Below are 21,550 nucleotides of genomic sequence, written 5' to 3'. Positions count from 1 at the left end.
TATGTGAAAACTCTCTCTGGTACCCTAGGGCTGGGGAGGGTAGACTTGGAAGGGGTACAGACCTTGTTGGAGAAGGAGTAGTTGACTGCACTGGATGGTGGAGAAGTTCACTGGTTTAGCTGGTCTGCAGTCACTGGGCATACAGGAAGCAAGCCTCCAGCGTCCCGGCAGGGTGGGTGAGCCACAGTGGTGTGGTAGTGCAGTGGGAATGGGGCACCCGGTGCAGGCAGGAGGCCTGGAGCACAGATCCCTCTGTCCAGAAGGCTGTACTGTCAGGAGAACCACAGGAAACAAACCTGGGGGGGGACAGACACTGAGTGAGCTGAGGGATCAGGGTGCTGGTCTGGGCAGGAGGCCTCTAGCACCTTCTGCTGAGAGGGCTTAACATCATGTTACTGTGGACAAGAAATTCCTTCCATTATCGCAGGGCATGTATCAAAGGATGAATCTGGAGCTGCAACGGAAGTACGCTGATAACTGGCTTCCTTGGGTCCCCCTTTCCTGCAGCACCTGTGGCCCCCCTGGGTGTCTGTGAGGATGCAGGGTGCCCCTCCCTCCAGGCTGCCCTGTTTGCTTCTCAAGACTGGCTCACACAGGGGCCACAGCTTCTCCTTTGGCAGCTGGGGCAGCTAAGGAGGGCAGAGGAGGAGGATCATGGCCCCCTTTATAGGCCTGCAGCACAGCTCGACGGGAAAGGATGTGTTGTCAGGAATGACCTGCTGGGCCCGCGCTCCTGCCAGAGAGGTGCACTTTATGACTTTAACTTGATGCACTGTGGTTGGGGCAGTGGCATCTCTGACGACTCACGGAGGGCGCCTCCCTCTCTCCCTCTCTCTGAGCTGACTGGAGGTGCCAAACACTTGAAGGACGTGTGTTCCTGCAGTCCTGGACTACGATCACAGCTCGGGCAGTTCCTGGAAGGAATGTTTCTTTATTGGCGCACTGCAAGCACCAGGGCGGATTCTGTGCCTGTTACCTTGAGGGCTGGACCCAGCTCTCAGGCTCAGCTGAGGTGGATGGATGTGCCTGGTTTAGGTTTGGAAAGACTTATGCCCTCAGTGTCCCTCTGCCAGGGCCCCAGCCCGTGGAGATTCTGACTTAATTGATCGGATTTGGGCCTCCGGTATCCTTATGCTTGAATAGCACCTGACTGTGTGGTTTGGAAGTGCAGCCAGGACAGAACTCTGGTTGGAGCCAGTCTCTGCCCCGTGGGGAGGGGGCACTTCTTGGCTCATGCCTCCTCCATTTACTTGTTTGTGCATTTCACTCAAATGTGGCCAGTGAGCATTTTGAAGGCAGAGACTTTCTCACCCTCTTTGTGTATCTGTTCCCCACACCATCCTTGGCCAGTGTCAGCCTCTCCATAACTCATACTCACTGCCCCGACCAGCCCTTGGTTCCCTGGAGTCAGTGGAGTTGCTGATGCCCCTGGTTTCTCTCAGAGTCAGCCTGGAAGCTCACTGTCTCCACCTGTGAGATCTGATTTTCTCAGGGTCCAATTCTTACTTGCCAAAGGAGAGAATGAGGAACATCAGTCTTGGAGAGGATGGCTGTGGGGCAAGGACAACTGCCCCTTGCTAACTTTGTCTTGAATACCTGACCTGCTGACAGGTAGTGGAGGTTGCTTGTCAACTCGAAATCTTCTCCAGGAGTTCATTTACAGACTGAAAGGATTCCATGCAGTCCCCACTTAATTCGGTGGCATGGATTCAAAACATTGTAAAGCTAATTTGTAGGAACATATGATTTCGCCCTTTTTGGGTTTATGACCATTTTTACCTTGGCAGGCTCTGACATGAGCTGTCGTGGCCATTTCCAGATGTGAACAGTCCCCCTCTTTTAGACAATCTGGTTGTCCTCCCTGGAATATAGTGGGGGTGGGTGTGGGGAGAGTCCTTTTCTTTGTTTGACAAACCCTATCTGAGCAGTTCTCAAAGTGTGGTCCCTGGACCAGCAGCTTCAGCATCACCTGGGTACTTGTTAGAAGGGAAAATTCTTGCCCTCCCCCCACCCCCGCATTGATCCAGAAACTCTTGTGGGGGGGGGGGGGCGGCAGCACTCTTCATTGTAAGAAGCCCCCAGATGACTGATACCCTCATGTTTGAGAACTGCTGCCCTATCCAGTAATCAAACTGGATGAGATGGATGCCTCAATGCACCACAAGTCCAGCTGGTTCTTTCTTTGTTTTTACCCTCCAAGACTTTATCCCTACCCATCCCTCCATTCCTCATGTGGGCCTTTTGAAATCACATCCACATTCCTGGCCAAGGTCAGATGTCACTTCCTTCGTGAGGCCTTGCCTGACTCCCCCTCTCTCACTTGATGTGTGCTTGCTCTCCTTTCTCCTCTCCTCCCCCCAACTCCCTTGCCCTACCCTCCCAGCCTCCCATACCTTCACTGCATGTGGTCCCCCCATAGCAACCCCAGCATCACTGGGTGCTTGTTAGAAATGCAGAATCCTGGCCCTGGCCCACCTGAGTGGGAATCTGCATTTCACAAGATCTCTTGGTGATTCCTAACCACTTTAAAGGTTAGGAAGCACTGATCATCCGGAGTGTACTAAAAGAAATCAATGTTTTTCCTGATTACATTTTTAATAACACTTATTCATTGGGAAAATATGGGTGATACAGAAAAACCCAGAGAAGCCAAGGCAGCCAAGTTCAGGCGAGGTAACGTGTTCCTTCCACGCTGCTATGAGCAGACTCTCTGGGGCTTGTTGTTAATGTACCTGTCCCGGGAGGTGCTATATTCAGATGACCTGTTTCTGAGACAGAAGCTATGCTTTAAACAACAGCTAACACCATGTCTTGCATAAAGCAGGTGTTCAGTAACTATTTAAGGACACAGAAGAGGGAATTGAAGAATTCTCTGCTACTATAAGGGCACTGTCCCTTTTCTAGAAGTTGGAGTCCCTAGCATACTAAAGAGCTAGATTAAGGCTGTTTTGGGCTGAACTTCTCATGGCTGCTAAATCTTGGTGCAGTGACAGGAGTGTCTCCTTCTGAAACCTCTATGGGTGGCTTCCCTGAGGCAGAGTGAAGCTTGGTAAAAAAACCTGCTGCATGCACCTCTTATTCGTGGTCCACATGCTCTGTATCAAGACGCACAGCTTCTGACCTACCGTGAGAACTATGACTGATAATGTGATTGCAAGTTTTACTGGAATTCTTCAGTGTGAATGAGGGGGGTTGGGAAGAAGGAATCGTCCCACCTGCCACTTGGGCTCAGAGCTGAGGGACTAATTTACATAACCATGTAAGGAGCATTGCAGAGTCCACGTTCAGCTCATTCAGCCCAGCGCCCCTAGCTGCGCGCCCCTGTCTTTCAGGAGCTGTGTCCGAGGCCTGTCCCCACCCTCTTGGCCTTGGGAGCAGCTGCAGGTCTCCAGGGCCTGGTCCGGGCTCATGGATGCACATGGGAGTTGCCCAGTAGAAATAGCTGTGACTTTGGACTCATAATCTCAAGGTTCTAGACCTGTCCAGCATTTCTAAGCTCTGTCCCTTTTGTCCAGCTTCTTTGTGTTTCCTCCTTGGTAAGAACCAGACATGGCTCCTTGGGGAAGTGCCCAGCTTCCTCCACGTGAATGCTGCTGCCCACATCATATTCCTGGCCTCCAGGTGGGCAGAAACTTGCGCACTCCTGTGCTCCTGGCAGACCTCTGTTGCTAGGGAGCAGTGACTCTGAAGCATCAGCACTCGGGACCTAAGTGTGAGTGACTGCCTCCCATTGGGCCGTTACCCTCCATGAGGGTGCCAGAGGGTGTGTCTCACCTGCTGTGTTTGTGCACATGATGGTCTGGTCATCTTGCTGGAAGGACAGCATGAGTTGGTGGCAACCTTACAGGACACAGGACATGTTCGTATCCCAGACACGTCTGGTGCTGCAGCATCTGCCTGGCCTCAGCATTTCTCTTAAACATCTGGGAATAATTACTCTCTGCCTAAAACCAAACCATGAAGCAGTTATAAGAAACTCCACATTTAGGCGAGTGAAAAAAATAAGCAGGATAATAGATTTGAAAAGTTTATATCACAAGAAAAAAAACTGTAACTATGCATGGTTGCAGATGTTAACTAGACATTATGGTGGTTGTTTCGCAATATATACAAATACTGAATCATTATGTTGTACATCTGATATATAATGTTATATATCAATTATATCCCCCCCAAAATACAAGCAATTTTGCTCTTGTCTGTTCCTCCATGAAAATGGCAGATATGAATTGTTTTTCAGAAACACTAGAGTCCCTTTGCCTCGAGTGCATAACCGAAAAGGGACCCGAGTTGAGTCCTGTCACAAATGTGTCACTGCTTGTGACTGAAGCCACTAGACCTGTTTCTGGGACATGAAGAAAATGTTGATTTTGATATTTTTAGAGCCAACATTACAGTGTACTTTTTAGCTGTGAAGTATCTCTAAGTCCCAAAAGATGATGACTGATCTGAATTTCACAGGTGATAGTCTATAAATTCAAAATTTCACAGTGGGTTTTCACTTGCCAGAAAATATACTAGGTTTACAGTTTTCATTGGTTCTAAAAACTTGATCCTCAACAATGTTAGAGTGAAAGTTATTTCGTCTCGAAGGTCAGATTTTCCAGACTCTCAAATGAGCAAACTCAGAACCTACCTAGAGTCATGTACTGATAATTTTTATTTTTGGTTACAGAAATGCACACCCTGCAGAGTAAATGAGATCCCCAAAATAATACCCCAGACCTGGTTACTGTGATAGCTCTGCTCCAGGCTGCTATGTAACGTGAATAAGCCAGAAGAGGTGACAACTTTTTTTCTCCAAACATTTATCAAACACTAATTAAAGATGACAATACGTTTGGTAGTTTCTCAGGGAATATTTACTTGGCCCATATAGCATCCCAGATGGAAGTTTTTCACTTTGCTGTCTCCTGCGTGCGGCTCTGTGGAACGCCGTCCTTCCGTGCCTGGCAGCTCCAGGAGAGATCTGCCCGAGAGACGTGTGGTCTTCTGCTCAGGAGCAAGAGCAGTGGTTTTTTTTTTTTTTTTTTTCCGTCAATTAAAAATGGACAAGTTGTAATTTAGAAATACATGGATGCCTGTGGATTTTTAAATTGGATTTAAAAAGTTGTGGCAAGGAGTGCAGGGACCAATCTTTAATTACAGCTCTTACCAGCCCTCTACTTTGTCATGCCAGGTGGGGGGAGGCATCCCTGCCGAGCAGGGCGCTCGTAACCAGGGCGTCAGGCATCTCACACTGGGGCTTTCTGTGTGCTCTGGCAATGGAAGAGAGGAAACAGTGGAGCAGCGGATCTGACTTGGGTATCTGGGACGCTGAGGATTTTAAAGGCAGTACAAACCTCACTGAGGGGTTTCAACTGATCACTAAACTAGGGCTGTCTGGCATATAGTTAATGAATTACTAAGGGAATGGAGTAAACTACTCTGCTGATTTCACACTGCTGATTCTGAAATCCTCTGTTATTGAGAAGGTGTTAGGCAGAGAACATTAGTGTTATGTACGGTTGAAACTAAATGAAGAAACTGCACATTTAATCATAGAGTGTTTGAGGAAAAAGGACTTTTGAGGCATCTGAGCCAGGGTCCAGACAAGTAATGGAAATGAGCCAGGTGGACAGGTGACCCTGAGGACCTGGGTAGCATGTGCCCCGAATAAAGGGTGGGTGCTGTTCAGCCTGACCTCCCTGGGCCTGGAAGGGATGGCCCAGGGTTTCTGGATCTTCCCATTCTTCAAGAGAAGCTGGAAACCTGGAACTTTATGGACAACCTCTTTCAACGATTGGCAACGAACCAAAAATATTTTAGAATGCCACGCAGGCCAAACCGAGTGTGGCAGTGAGCTGCCAGTTTGGACTCTGACGTCTGCCAGTCTCCCTCATTTTACAGATGTGATAACCAGCTGGCTGCAGCTTCCGCCACTGGCTTGGTGGTAGCCTGAGGCCTGGAGGCCCAGTCTCTTGTTTCTGAGGCTGACTTTACTTTCTCCCGAAGGGCCATTTTCTGGGGATGCTCTGGAGTGACTAAGGTGTTTGGGGTTTCCTGGCTAGCTGGCAGCTCACCCTCCAGAGTTGTTGAAAGCTCTTCCTAGAAGTCCACAGTCACGGCCAGCTGGACTTCCCCTGAGGCATGGGTGTTGATGTCTCACATGCCAGGTGGAGCTGGTTTCTTGGCTCATTTGTGTGTTTTCCTAGGATATCAGTGGATGTTCCCTGGGGTGCTGGGTTAATGTCCACACACTTGGACCCCGAGACATACTTGCTCAGCAGGAAGAACACTGCCCACGAATGTGGTGGAATAGGAACGAGGAGCTGGGGACTGGGCGAAAGGGAATAGTTCTCAAGAGATTGGGACCCCACCCTGGAGTTTCTGCTCTTGGTCTTCAGCCTAACCTGAGACTTCTGCCCCCCCCCAGAGGAGGTAAATGTGGGTCTCTTGGGCACCTGTTCTCAGAGTGGAGTCCCAGGCCTCTGCATGAGATCACCTGGGGCATGGGAAACAGCAGTGTCCTGAGCCCCACCCACCCAGACGCTCAGACTTAGAATATTGGGGTGTGACCCGGGAATCTCCCTTTCAGACACGCCCCTCAGGAGGTGGTTGTGCACACAGGAGTTTAAGAACCTCTGTTCTAGGGATGGCAGAGGCACTGGGCAATAGGGCCTTGTGAGTCCAAGTCATGTTCTCTAGGCTCCAAGTACAGGAAGGCAAGCAGATCAGAGGAGCAGGTGGGTCAGTGGGGTTCTGGCTTACAGCCCGGAACCCAAGAGGCAGCGTTAAGTCGTGACCCCAGGACTGGTTTTAGGGGTATGACCAGTGCAGTCCTACAGGCTCCTGCACTTGGGGTTTAATGCTCTGCGGTCACAGTTTGAAATTATTAATACTTTTATTTTTGATTTTGCATCTTTTAAGTGAAGGCTGATGAGACAACGGAGCGTGCGCTGGGGGCTTGGAGCCCCTGCTCATGTGCAGTTTTGCCAACCTCTGCCTCCCCACCTGCCCACGACCAGATCTCTGTTGCAGGCTCCCCACTCCACCTTACCCCACCCAACCCTGCCCAGTGACTTCCACTGTCTTCCGCCCCAGCAGCGGCCTGTGTGCAGGTGGGCGCATGCCCCATGTGCTGAGTTGTGGGGGCGGGGCTGTGGGTGCCTGTGAGGGTCTACCCGTGCCGCATGAGTATCCTTGAGCCCGAGGAAGCGCAATAGTAAATAGACAAAAACGAAAGCAAAAACACCATGACGGGTAAAAAGAGAAACCACTGAGAAAGGAAAAAGAGTTTTTTCAGCTTTTTGAACATTGGGCCCACATTTTCAGTTTGCACTGGGTCTTGTAAATTATACAGCTCGCCTGGGTGACCGTATGCATAAATTCTATTCTTAGTGGCTCTGTTTTATTGGTGGCTCACAGGAGTGAAATAATGTGCCCCTTCCCCTGGATCGCCTCTCTCCCGGTTTCAGCGACTCTTTGTTCTGATCGCAATATCCTAAGTTAATGGAAGATCGTAATCTTCTGTATGTTAACAGATTTCTTTGTATCATACATTATAGTCTTTTTCTTTCCATGAATTTGAATAACAGGGATTTTTAAAGAATAAAGCAATAATATATTAAAAATTCCCTTGAAAATTTTACGTAAGAGTTTTGAAGATTTTAAAGAGAATCAGTGAGAGCTATCATGCTTACATGGTTTCTCAAAGTTTCCCACTTTAAATTAACTGCATGAATTTGGTTATGTGGTTTAGCTATTTAGGAGTTTAGCTTTAGGTTTAGCTATTTTGCACTGCCTCCCCTTGGCAGGTGGAATAAGCAGGATACACTTGGGATATGGTGTGCACTCAGTGAATGTTTGTGGAAGGATGGGAGGTGAGGATTGGATGTGTGGGCATCTCTGCAAAGGTCTTATCTTTTACTGTTTGAAGGGATGAGCAGCTGATAACACTCCACATGGTTATTTTCAAATGAAAGTTGTTAAGTCTGTGCCTCAGTTGACCGTGTTCTACTTGAAATACTCTCCTCCCTTGGTTTGTAGGAGAGCCTTCTCCTGGTTTTCCTCTGGCCCTTCTTTCTGTTGCTTCTCAGTCTCCTTTTCTTTGACTCAGTCTCTACATGTTGGAATTGCAGAGGGCTTACTCCTGTGCCTTTCTTTCCTCCTCATTCTATATCCTGTTGCAGTTAAGAATGCAGTCTTAGGAGCCAGGCTGGCTGGATTCAGTGGCTACTAATTGTGGTGATCTTGGACAACTTGTTGGGTCAACTTACAGTTTGCTGTGAGCTGGTGCTCCACAGTTTTACATCAATTATAAGATGATAATAAGAATAGTACCTTCCTCATAGCCTGTGTGAGGATTAAATAATTCATGTTAATTCATGTCAAGTGAATAGTAAATGTTTTTAGCTATTAAAAGTTAGAGATTTGGGCTTCTGCTTGTGCCTATAATGAACTAGCTAGTAGCAGACTAATACTTTTACCAAGAACAATGAGATAAGGCAGACAAAGGACTAAAAACCATCTGTATGAAGGCATTAGAGAGCTCCCAAGGCAGCCAGAACTTGGGAGGCCAAGATCCCAGAGAAGGGAGACTCACTGAGGTCAGACTCAATGAGTTAGACATTCTAAATTGCTTTTCACCTTGATGCATTTATCACTTCATCAATGGCACCTGAGACCATGAAGGCAAGCAAAAAGTCACTATGAGGAGGCTGACAAGTGAAACAAAGCTATTAGAAGTTTCTAGTATGGAAGAGGAAAAAAACAGAGATCAGAGCTCACCAAGATAGATGGATCCAAATAAACATCGCATGCATTCAGTTGGGCCCCTAAAGATTATACTCTAGAAGTAAGGGTTAACTGAAAACAGGCTAGGCCTACAAAGACTGAACCTCAGTTTTGAGTGAGCTCAGTCCTTGACTGGATTAAGGTGATCTACTCCTACAGCTTGCCAGAAGCTAAGGAAAATCCTCTCTGGAGGAAGATATCACCTAGAACCTTGAAATTTTTCATAAACCATCCATTATTGTATTCAATAAAATATACCTGGTAAATCCAGAGACATGACCAAGAGGGGAAAAAAATCATAGAAATATCTATATGTGATCCAGATACTAGAGTTATCAGATATGATCTTTAAAACAATTAAAAAAAATACATTCAAGAAAATAGGCAAGATGGATAATTTTAAGAAAACAAAACAGGGCTGTGTAATATAAAGAAGCAAAGGGAAATTTTAGAAATGAAAAATATAAAAATTAAGAATGGAGCAGATGGGTTTAACTGAAGATTAGACACAGATGAAGAGAAAATTAATGATCTGGAGTATAGGTCAGTAGAAGATATTGAGACCAATTTATGGAGAGCAAAAAATGGAAAATGCAGAAAAGAGCCTTCTAGGCTTATGGGACATGGGTCTAAAATACATGTATTGGAGTCCCATATGGGAGAAGAAGGAAAATGGGGCAGAATCAATAGTTGAAAAGATAATGGCCAAGATTTTTAAAAGCCAACAAATGACATCAAACCACAAGTTTAAGAAGTGCTGTAAACTCCAGGCAAGATAAATATATGGTAAACCACACATTAGCACTTCATAGTAAAACTGATGGAAATTAAAGACAGAGAAAATATTAAATGCAGCCTGAGAAAAATAGATTATCTTCAAAAGAACAACAATAAGACTGGAAGCTGACGTTTCAACTGAAATGATATAAGCTAGAAGACAGTGGAGAATTCCTGCAAAAATATCCTTTAAAGTAAAGGCGAGTTGACACCAAAACCACAAACAACAAAAGCAGAAATAGGTTAAATTGTACTTCATCAAAATTAAAAAGCTTTTGTGTTTCAAAGGACACCACTGAGAAAGTGAAATGACAAACCCATGGATTAGGGGAATATTTTTGAAAATCATATATCTGATAAAGAACTTGTATCCAGAATATAAACGGATTCTTACCATTCAACAAGAAAAAGACAACCCAAGTTATAAATGGGCAAAGGATCTGATAGACATTTTTTCATATAAAATATACAAATGGCCAATAAAGGCACGAAAAGATGCAGATAATCATTAGCCATCAGAGAAATGCAAATCAAAACCATGAGATACCACTTCACTTTCATTAGGATGGCTAAAATCAAAATGAAAACAAGTATTAGCAAAGTTATGGAGAGATTGGTACCCTCATGCATTGCTGGTGGGAATATAAAATGGTGTAGCCTCTTTGGAAAATGTTTGGCAGTTTCTTAAAGTGTTAAATATAGAGGTGCCATGTGACCCAGTGATTCTTCTAGGTGTACACCCAAGAGAAAGGAAAATATATGTCTATACAAAATCACGTATATAAATGTTCATAGTAGTATTATTCATAATAGCCAAAAAGTGGAAAAATTCAATGTCTATCAACCAATGAATGGATAAATCAAATACAATGGAATGTTATTTAGCAATAAAGTGAAGGAAGTGCTGACAAATGTTATATGCTGACAAATGTTATAGCATGGATGAACCTTGAAAACTTTATGCTAAGAAGCCAGTCACAAAAGACCACATATTATGTGATTCTGTTTATATCAATTGTCTAGAATAGGCAAATCTATAGAGACAGAAAGTAGATTAGTGATTTCTAGGGGCTGGAGGGGGTATGTTTGCGGAATGAGGCGTTACTGTTAATAGATATGTGGTTTCTTTTTGGGGTGATGGAAATGCTCTAAAATTGATTGTGGTGATGGATGCACAACTCTGTGAATATACTACAAGCCAGGGAATTGTACACTCTAAATGGGTGAGTTGTATGGTATGTGAATTATATCTCAATGAAGCTGTTACTGAAAAAATGGAGGTGAAGTAAAGATCTTCCTAGAAAATAGAAACTGAGGAAATTTGTTGCCAGCAGACTCTCACTAAAGAAATACTCAAGAGAGTTCTTCAGGCCGAAGGAAATTATCACAGATAGAAGCACAGAAATGCAGGAAGGAATGAAGTGGAAGAGACCAGGTAAATACGTGTGTAAAGTTAAATAAATATTGACTGCTCAAAAAATACTATGTCATGGGGTTCAAAATACATTTCTCGATATTGCAACAGGTATAGACCATATTAAAGTGGTCCAGCACCCATAAATTGTCTGGGAAGTGATAACACTGATTTATAGTAGGTTCTGCGGAGTTAGAGGCATGTGATTATCTATAGGGTAAATTACTGAAATAACTAATAAAAGAATGCGTAACTAGGAATAAGTAGAATATCAGGAAGGACATACGGAATAATGAAGAATAGTAGATTAAACCAAAAGATGGCAAGAAAGGAGGAAAAAGGAATCTAGAGCATGTAGATTTAATACCGAACATGTAGATTTGAACCCAAACATCAGCAATCACTTTAGGTTAACAGACTTTGATTAAGTACTTTTATTAAAAAACTAAGATTGTCAGATTGGATTTCAAGAACTATATTCTACATATAAGAGACATATCTTAAATATATGGGCACCAAATGTTGTAAGTAAATGTTGGAAGAAGATAAGCCATACAATGCTAACCTAAAGAAAGTGGGATGGCGGTACTAATAATAGATGATGTAGTCTTCAAGGCAAGAAATGTTTCTAGAGATAAGGAGGAAGTCTCATAGTGCTAAAGAGTCAGTCCACTCGGAAATATTTGTATTCACCTAATACACAACCAAAATAAATAAAGCAAATATTGATGGAATTAAAATGGAAAAATAGAAAATTTCACAGTCGTAGTGGGAGATTAATACCTCTCTCTATAGCACAAGCAGATAAAAAGAACTAAGGATAGAGTAGATTTGAACATTCCCTGTAAGAAACACAGCAGCTGTTGAATATACATCCTTTCCGTGTAGGACCATGAAATAAGTCTTAAGTAGTTTCAAAGAATTGAAATCATACAGAATATATTTTCTGGCCATAGTGAAATTAAGCTAGAAATCATCAATAAAAAAGATACTAGAAAATTTCTGGGCCAGCCCCAGTTGCCTAGTGGTTAAGTTCAGCACGCTGCACTTTAGCAGTCCAGGTCCCGTTCCCAGGCATGGACCTACACCCCTCCTCTGTGAGTGGCTATCCTGTGATGGCAGCTCACATACAAAACCAAGAGGAAGATTGGCAGCAGATGTTAGCTCAGAGTGAATCTTCCTCAGCAAAAAAAAAAAAAAAAAAAGGATATTAGAAAATCTCTAAATATTTGGAAATTATGTAATACACTTCTAAATAACACATGGGTCAAAGAAGAAATCCCTTTATAATATACTTTGGACTGAAGAGAATGAAAATATGGCGTATCAGATCTTGTGGGTTGTAGCTAAACTCTGTTTAGAGGAATATGATAGTCTTAAATGCACATAATTGAAAAGAAGACTGAAAATCTTAAGATTTTAGCAGTTAGAAGAAAACCATATTAAACACAAAGAGTGTGGAAGGAAATAACAAAGATAAGAATGGAAATTAATGAGATAGAGAACAAACTTAAGGTAGTGGAAAAGCAATATAATCAAAAGTTAGTTCTTTGAAAAGACTAATGAATGAGTAGCAGACCTCTCCTATACTGTTCGAGAAAAAAATGAGAAAGCACAAATTACCAATATCAGGAGTGAAAAAGGGAATACCACTACAGATCATCAAGACAAAAAGTTACCTGTTATCTTTACGCTTGCCAATGCACTTGTGGGGTTTCAACTGCCATGTTTTTATTCATGTGCAAATCTCCAAATCTCTTTTTCTATTCAACATCTCCACTTGTTTTAGACATAACACGTTAAAAACAAAATTTTCAATTTTATCCTATCTCCCTGCCCTCAGCAGCTTTTTGACTAATGTTTCCTGTGTTTGTAAATGGTGCCCCTATTTCTTAATTTGCTCAAGTAAGAAACTTCCCGTTGGATGCCTCCACTTCTGATCAATCACTTAGTAGTTTTGACTTTTCCTTCCTCTCATCCCCCACTTTCCCTGTATCACTCCTCTCCTTTCTCTTCTTTCCATTTCCACTGCTTCCATCATTGTCCAAGCCACCTTCAAATTGCCCCAATTCCTGCAGTAGCTTCTTCATTTGTCTTCTCCCTCCCATCCCCACACTGCAAAGCTGGTCCTGTGTGCATCTGTTTACAACCATTTCATGGCTTCTGTTGCCCTAGAATCAAGTCTAAAACCTACTGTGGCCAGGAAGGCGCCCCCTCCGGAGTCCTTGTCTTGTTCTTTGAGTGCCTTGACTACTCAAACTCCTTCTGTGTCAGAGCTTTTGCATCCATCATACTTCAGTTCCATGCTCTCCAAACTCCCTCAAATATAACAAGAACAGAAACAACAAAGGGGACTAACTCATTGTCCTCCTCATTTCTCTGAATTCCCCCCAGCTGTTTGGTGATCAGTCCTGTCACACTGTGCGTGCTCCCTGGGATGTGGTCTGTCATGCTCGTGGCAGCTCCTTAGGACATCCCACAGTGCCTGGCACAGAGAAGGAGCACAGGAAAGGATTATTAATCTGAATGAGTGAATGAATGAGTGGTAATGGATCAATAATAATCCTGAAACTTAGTGCTGATACTATTTTTCAACTTGTCTAAAGTGAAAGAGAAAAATGGAAAAAGGTAGCTGTAAACATAAGCAAATATAGTCCAGCCTTTTCAAGAGAGAATTTTAATGCATTTTTGGTTATTTAATGATAAAAAAGTCTTTTAAAATAATTCAAATATTTACCAGATGATCACACACCCTCAGTTCAAGCTCTAAATGGGAGAAACCTGGCCTTTGTCTTTCTTGTAGACTTTGGCAGGGGCCCTTGCCTTTGGGTGGTGAGCTGTGCAATTTTGTTGACTTAAATAGAAATCTGGGGCTTGATTTGGAAACTGCCTAAATCAATTTCAGGACATTGCTTCTCTCCCTGAGTTTGGTGGCCACGAATAACATAACTTAGTAAAGGTTTCTGAGGAAGTAAAATCCAACTGCTTTCAAAGTAAATGCGTTCATATTATTTCATGGCCCATATATGCTGGTTCTTCAAAAATATCCTTGTGCTTCACCCTAAAACATTTATCAAAATACCTGTAATGGGCCCCTAGGGATTTAGAAGTTTAAATATGATTTGTTGGGGTTAGCCAACAGGATCTGTTTTCTTCTGATATCATGTAAATCAGTTTCATTTGGTCTTTCTGTTAAGAAAACTGACCAAGTCTTACTTGTATTTTTAAAATATGTAAAATTACATCTTTATATGAAACGAATAATTTTTTATTGTGAAATGCATTATACATACAAAGGAACAAACATGAAGGAAGGATATGTATAGTTTGAAGGATAATGAAGTGAATGCCACGTCTTTACTACCCATATTAGGAAATCGCAGAGGGCAGCCAGGCGTGTGTACCCTTCCCCTTGTCCCTTTGCAGTGGTCGTTATGGGTATGGGGGAACCATAGCCCACAAAAACCAGAATAGCTGAGCCAGGGTTTTACGTAATTTTTATTAAGAATTATGAAGGGAACATGTGGCACTACTTGTTGGAAAGCTCTCTTTCCTAACTTGTTTTGCGTGTCACCTAAGTCCAGTTTCTTGTGTCTGCTGCCTTTAGAAGGAACCACAAAGTTGAAGGAAGCCACAAGCTTCATAACTGCTTAGCAACAGAAGCACCGTTTGAGGGGGAAACGGGTGTAGCTCTCTTAGAACAGACAGACTGACACACTCTGACTGTCTTTGTACCACTCTTGGAACTGGGATGAGGCCAGAGTGGGGCACTCAGGGGACCCACGGTAAACCTGGCCCTGGAGAGAGACGAGGCCCACAGCACTGCTTCTTTTCTGAGGCAGGAGCAGGGCTGGCTTTGTGGGCGTGCGAGCAGTGCTGTCAGAGGGACTCTGTACTTGCAGTTGCTATCTTGAAAGTTTTCATACTTTTACCTTCGTGTGTTCTGTAAGTGAAGTACAATGGGGCAATGGAACAGGAGCCACCGCTCACACTTGGTTTTGCCTCCTGCTGCCTCCTTACCTCCCTGGTAAGCTGGCTTCTCAGCCGACTGCTCTCCCATTCCCTGGTGCTACCGGCCTTTCATTTCAGCAACTGCTACTGTCCTCTGTCCCCAGCGGGGGATTGCTCTGGGAGGGGCAGGCCCAGGTGTGCATGCTCTGTGGCATCTGAGGGCTGGGCATGGTGGTGGCATTCCTCTCTTCAGCTGGCTGTGTCATGGTGTGTTTAGCGGGCACCTTGGTGGGACGAGCCTCTTATCCACCACCAATCCAGGCACCGAGCACTTTGAGGGAGAAATGTAGTCCCCGTGGGGGCTGCCTGTCTGCTGTGCATTGAGGTGACAGGCTCGTGGGAAGAGGAGATTGACTTAAAGCAACAACCATAAAATGTGGCTCACAAGTCTCTAGGTCTACTGGGCAGTTCTTCTGGCTTGGGCCAGTTTGGCTGATATCTGCTGGGCTCTCTCATGTGTCTGTCCTCAGCCAGTGGGTCATCTGGAGGCTTGATGATCCGGATTAGCCTCACTCAGTGTGTAGCAGTTGGCAGGCTATGAGCGGGGGCAGCAGAAACAACCAGACGTCCCGGAGGCTGGCTAACCCGGGCTTCTCCATGTGGTGGCAGAGTTCCAAGAACAGCAAAAGAGGAGAGCCCCAGTGAGCGAGTATCTTTCAAGTCTCTGCTATGTCACACTTGCTACTGTGGTGGCCAGAGCAAGACAGAGGCCAGCCCAGATTCCAAGAGTAGAGAAAGAATCTACCTCTTGATGGAGGAAGCTGCAGAATAACATTGCGAGAGGTGTGGAGGCAGGGCCGGGAGTAACCAGTCAAAAGACATAAGCAAATGACTTTTATGTTAGCTCTTCTTGATTTTTTTTCCTCTTTTAAAAATCAGCATATATTTTCCCACTTCTGAACTATGATCAAAATTAGCTTAAAGGATAGCCCTCGTATATATTGATGGAATAATTCTATGTGAATCTATTTCAGGATTACACAGAAATTTTCTTGCCTAGACTAAGGATCATTGTGGACCTGCTGCCAAACCCAGATAATCATTAAACCACCCCAGTAATATGCCACTTCACTGGATTAAGGAAAGAAAAGAATATATAAATCGAGACGTGACATCAGCCTTGTTTTAGATTTCTTTTTTGTTTTTTTTTTCAGGATGGTGAGCCTGCCCTTTCTTTTTCAGTGCACTGTAGGAACAGTCAAAAGAACCCCAGGGTGACCTGGGGTACCCTGTCTACAAGGAGTGGAGGGCTCTTTCTGTGTCTCCAGAGATGGAGGACCCATTTTAATGGTTTGTTTTGACCCAGGTGGAGTGACACAGAATTCCAGGGTGTTTGGAAGGGTCCTTCATGTGGATCTGTGACTGACTCCCTATGAGCATCCCACCCCCCACCAGAATCCCAGCCACACGTTTACAGCCTGCAACCTGATCTGAAGTCTTCCTGCCGCGCCACTGTCTCTGCCCCTAATTTCTCTAACGGCCGGCCGCACTTCTATAATAGCCCTGTAATGTTATCTTCCCACGTGGCTCCCTGCTTTGTCTTCTGTCCTGAAGTGCCCGGCAGTGTCCTGGCCACCAAACCTAGAGGCAGGAAAGGAGTGCAGGGGACATGCTGCCAGGGGATCAGGGTTGACACGAAAATTGTTGGAGTCAGGAAATTCCAGGGCCCTTAAGTCATTCAGGAAGACAGTTGACATGAGAGGCCAAGGGAGGGGATCAGGTTGCCTCCGTGTAAGTAGGAATTGAGGTTGCCTGTCAGGAGCTGGTCTGGCAGGGAGGTGTCTGAGTCCTCTACTCCGCAGGCAAAGTTTGGATAGTTCTGTCTAAATCTTTAGCCAGAGTGGAATTAACTTCCACTCGCTGTCTATTCACATTGTCACGTTCTTTTATAACTGTTACTTAGTTTTCCCCTACAGGACTGAAGAACTCATTTAGTGTACTTATCAATTTGTTTGTAAAAATAATACTTAAAGCCAAACCCCCAAACTTTTTAGGGGATTTTCCTGTTTCAATGTGTCAGTCCAGCAAAGAAGCCCTTTATTCTTCCTCCTTGGCTCATGTGATGGTTTAAATATTAATCTCGTGTCTCGGGTGTAATGATGAGACAGGGCTTGTGTTGTGGAATGGAGTGGGCAGTGTGTGTTGACTTGTTTGGTATGTTCACGGGCCACCTGTGTTGTTGGGACCCCCCTGTGTGCATGCGTGTCCCGGCTTGCTCAAGGGGGCAGTGTCTGACCTTGCCCTCTTCCTATGGCCCTACTGTAAGGACTCCACACACACTTCCTGAAGGATTCAAAGGCATATATTCATCTTTTCTGTTTGAGTTGGAGGACTCGCCAGCACAAATTGCCCAACCGCTAATTAGAGGAGCAGAATCATGACACTGGCTTAGGAAGTAATGGGGGCCTTTCTTCGGGAAGGGAGACCGGGCCAGTTTTATGGAGAATGCTTGGGTTTCGGGAGGCTGCGGCTGCTAATTATAGAGAAAGAATACAACGGAGGATGAACTTCCACACATTTGACAGTTGGTTTAAGTGGCTTTTTATTCTCTTCTGTGCTCTATTTGTGTGTCATATTTACTCAATAATATGATCTTTGAGGGAAAGAAGTGTTTATGTGTTCCTTGGTGCCCAGCCTGTGCCTGACATATAATTTTGTTAAAATTGAACTATGGAAATGGTAGTAGTTAATGATGCCCCGAATGGGAGGAGAGGAATGATGAGAATGGGTAGTTCTGCTAAGGTTTTGGGATTCTGTTGTCAGGAGGCTGGGGAGATTGTGGGGCTTCTTGCTATGGTTCAGGGCTGCCTCGGAGCATGTTGAAGCAGATTCTTGTCGGGCCAAGGTGAGTGTGGAGGAAAACTAGATATTTGCCTTGGGCGGCTGAGAATAAAATCGGAAGGTATGGGATGAAGATGATGTGCAAAATGGCCACGGTTGCCAGGAAGGGCAGGGCTATATCTGCTGGCCACCAGTAAACCCCACCTCGGCCCCAAACAAGGAGAAGAGCATAGGGCTGGGTGGGGTCTGTGAGGACTGAAGGCCAGGACATGGTCTCTCAGCCTTTCATCCAGTCCCTGCTATCTCCACCACAGGTGCTTCAAATTAATGACCTGGGAGCATGTGCTGGAGCTGGCCTGGGTGGCTTGAGAGGGCCGATTGAGAAATTCTTGGGAATTTTGTGAGCTAGTTGTTGAACATAGCCATTATTAAAAGTTAAATTTTATCAGTGTACAATTAAATGTTATATTAAAAACAAAGGTAATAAATATTCAAAATCTGTCACTTCCTCATTGTTTCATTACATTTTACTGCTACTGTTGCTTTTGAGGTTCTTACATCTCTTGTATCTGTGAGGTAAAAATACCGGTGAACTGCTGTGTCTTTTTCCAACTCCATGCACAGTGACTTCACGTTGGTAGCTTGAAGTCAGTCACGGTGGAGTATCTATAACACGTCCATGTGCACATTCTGCCTCTCTCCACCCCGGAGCAGCACTTCCTCTCTGACTTGGTTCTCTCTGTCCAGCCTGAGTGTGGACCACAGGGTAGGGATGACTCAGGCTCACTTGGAGAGAAGCAGAAACTCTTTATTCCAAATGCTTCTTTCTCTGGGCTCACACATTTCCAGGGGCTGAGGCAAAAGAAAAGCTTAAAAGGCTTTCATTATCCCCATCTTCTAGTCTGTTGATTATATGTGGGATTAAAAATAAGAAAAAGTGTTGATGCTATCAACAGAACAGACCAAGCAAGCTTTATTAGTTAATAACATCAGTAGGAGTTAAAAGCAAGAATCAGCTGCGGTGATTCCGGCTGTACACATGGTCCAATGTACATGTTCACAGGTCCAGTTTTAATGGAATTTTCCACCTTGGAATGCTAAAGTCTGATTTCAGTCCATGGGAGAGCTTGACCCAGGGGAGAGCTTCTGCAGGAGATCCTTCTTGTCTACTTCGTCCACAGGCTGGGAAGACAGATCCTCTCTGTGTTGCCCCTAAACCCTAGGCGCACCTCTGACACCACAGAACAGTGAGTTTGGCCAATTTGATCCCTGGGTTTAAATGCTTTCTCAGATCAGATGATCCATCTGTAAATGCTGCTGAAGAATGCTGAACCTCCCCAGCACGCCTTTAGTAGTTAGGAGGAACAGTTTATTACTAGAGCGATAAAACAAGTGAATCAAACAGGATTAACCCCTTCAAATGATTTGACTAGGTGTTTCTTACAAATGTTAAAGAACAAATTCCTTTCGTTCTGTTCAGGATAATCAGAAACAAGGAAGTGCGGGCCTGTTTATAAGAATTAGCAGCCTGTTATAAATACTAATTCTAGACAAGTTGACAGTGTTCATTTTTCTTGTTGAGGCTAATAAGCAGAGCTTTTCTATCAAAAGAGACTAATTCCTTGTTTGAAATCTCACTTATAGCGGGAGGATTATTAGGCATTTATCTAGATGTTTTAAAGTAGCCATGTATTTGTTTCCACTTTTCCCCAATCTTCTGTCATTTTGGAATAAGAGCCTTAACTCACCAAGTAGATGAATAATAAGAGCCATGCTGACAGCCGGAGAGATCAAGCATGAAGTTATATACTTGGATTTCCTCATCATGTTCATCTTAATCTTTGGTAAAATTATTTTCCTGTATTTTTAAGTGTATTGATCGTTGTAAATGTCATGTAATGCTGGCAGCTTTAGCAACCTCAAAATCTCAGTGACTTACCACAGCAAAGGCTCACGTCTGGCTCTTGTCACTGTCCAGGATGGGTCAGTGTATGCTGGGTGGCAGAATTCTCTCTTCCATGCAGTGATTCAGGAACCTGCACTCCTTCTGTCTGGGGCTCTGCTGGTTTTTAGCCTTCAGAGTCCTCCTCTGGCTTCTCTGCATCTGGACACAGGCAGGAGAAGAAAGGTGGCGGGGTGTTACAGCCAGACCTGCTGGGAGCCTTCTTTACTTTTGTGGATATTCCATTAGTCGGTACTCAGTTACACGGCCATAGCCCAGCTATAAGGCCGGGATATGTGGTCTCTGTGCCCAGGAGGAAAAGGGAATGGGGTTGGCAAATATGTGGCATTGCCTTGGCCACTTCAGAACACTCAAGATGACACAAGCTGCATTTTGTGAGCATAGTATTTTCAAGTCCTTTGAGATCTCTGCCCATAGAGAGGATGCAGAGAGTAGTGGTCGAGGGCATGGCCTCAAATCAAACTGCCAGTATCCAAATCCCAGCGCTACCATTTACCAGATGTGACATCAGGCAAGTAACTTTGTCTCTGTCTGTGCCTCAGTTTTCTCATCTGTAAAATGGGGGTAGCAATAGAACTTAATAGGGTTCCTGTGAGAATCAAATGGTGTAACATATGTAAAATGCTTAGAATTATGCATAGAACATAATTAACAACATGTAAGTATTTGTTAAATAAATTTTTAAAAAGTGAGACTAGTGAAAAAGAGACCTAATGTCCACTTTAGTATGTTGTAATTTGGATACGTTGCCATTCAGATGGAGGATCTTTCTTTCAGTTCAATGGTAAGAATGTTTATTGAGCAACTACTAATTGTAATGTCCCAAGTATGACCGTAGAATCTGAATAAGTAGGGTTTTCCCTGAATCAAAGGAAACAGCATGTTTTCCCCACCAAATTTGCCTTTTAAACTCTGTGACTTTTAATCTATGGTCACATGGACATTGTGATCTTGGCTTCAACTCCCCAAATCCATGGCTTCTCCTGGGCCCCTGAGAGTGGAAAGTGGCACTGGCCCAGTGCCCAGCGGGCTCCTTCTCTTCCCCGTCCACGTCTTTTGGGCCCTGTCAATGCCACTTCCTTAATAGGTGTCATTTCTGTCTACTCATTATGTGGTTTGCTCCCAGTCTGTTTGTACGAACACACTACCTCTTCCAGTTATGATCTGAATTTCAGAATAATGCTTGATTTTTAAAAAACGCGTGAGGGCAACATGAAGTGATTTCTCCCTACAGAGTCCCCATTCCAGGAGCAGGCTGGGCTTACCAGGCTTGTTCTCTTGCAGCTCGACGACTGCACGCTGCAGCTCTCCCACAATGGCACCTACCTGGACTTGGAAGCCACCCTGGCAGAGCAACGGGACGAGTTAGAAGGCTTCCAGGATGACGCTGGGTAAGAGCGACAATTGTGACTGCCGACTAGTCCCTACCTTCTAAGAAATGGGGGTCCACGGGGGCCTTAAAGTCTTTGGGAGAAACCACCATAGCTCTGAGCCTCTCTTCGCTCCCAGTCACACTAAAAGAAGGGAGACGCAAGTGACTCACCAGCAGTAACTGCAAACCCTTTTGCGTTTTGAGAAACTCTACTTGACGAGGCGACTCAAGGGTAGGAAGATGTCCGGTACAGTTTACTTAAGCGCATGGCAGTTACTTTCTAAGCTTTTTTTTCCAAACCAAATATAATTAATATTTTCCGGATTTTAGTGGATTGACAACTGTTTTAAATGTTTTTGATGATAACTTACTGGATATTTAGTTTTCTTGGCAGATACCCTAGTAGATCATTTTATGCTCTATTGTCTTTTGACCTCATTATAGTGGAGAAAATAAT

General features: G+C 44.3%; 1 protein-coding gene across 14 annotated transcripts in view; it reads left to right on the top strand.

Annotated features, from left to right (window-relative positions):
- FHOD3 (formin homology 2 domain containing 3) overlaps positions 1 to 21,550 on the top strand; it is a 456,138-nt gene that overhangs the window by 35,648 nt on the left and 398,940 nt on the right. For all 14 annotated transcript variants that reach the window (XM_046671920.1, XM_046671919.1, XM_046671918.1 and 11 more), the window contains exon 2: positions 21,006 to 21,112. In XM_046671920.1, the coding sequence (XP_046527876.1) occupies positions 21,006 to 21,112 (107 nt within the window). The remainder of the gene's footprint in view (positions 1 to 21,005; positions 21,113 to 21,550) is intronic.

This window comes from Equus quagga, chromosome 9 (assembly GCF_021613505.1).
Source record: "Equus quagga isolate Etosha38 chromosome 9, UCLA_HA_Equagga_1.0, whole genome shotgun sequence".
Classification (NCBI taxonomy): Eukaryota; Metazoa; Chordata; class Mammalia; order Perissodactyla; family Equidae; genus Equus; species Equus quagga.
The sequence above is the reverse complement of the archived record's forward strand: the minus strand, read 5'-3'. Positions and strand labels throughout refer to the sequence as shown.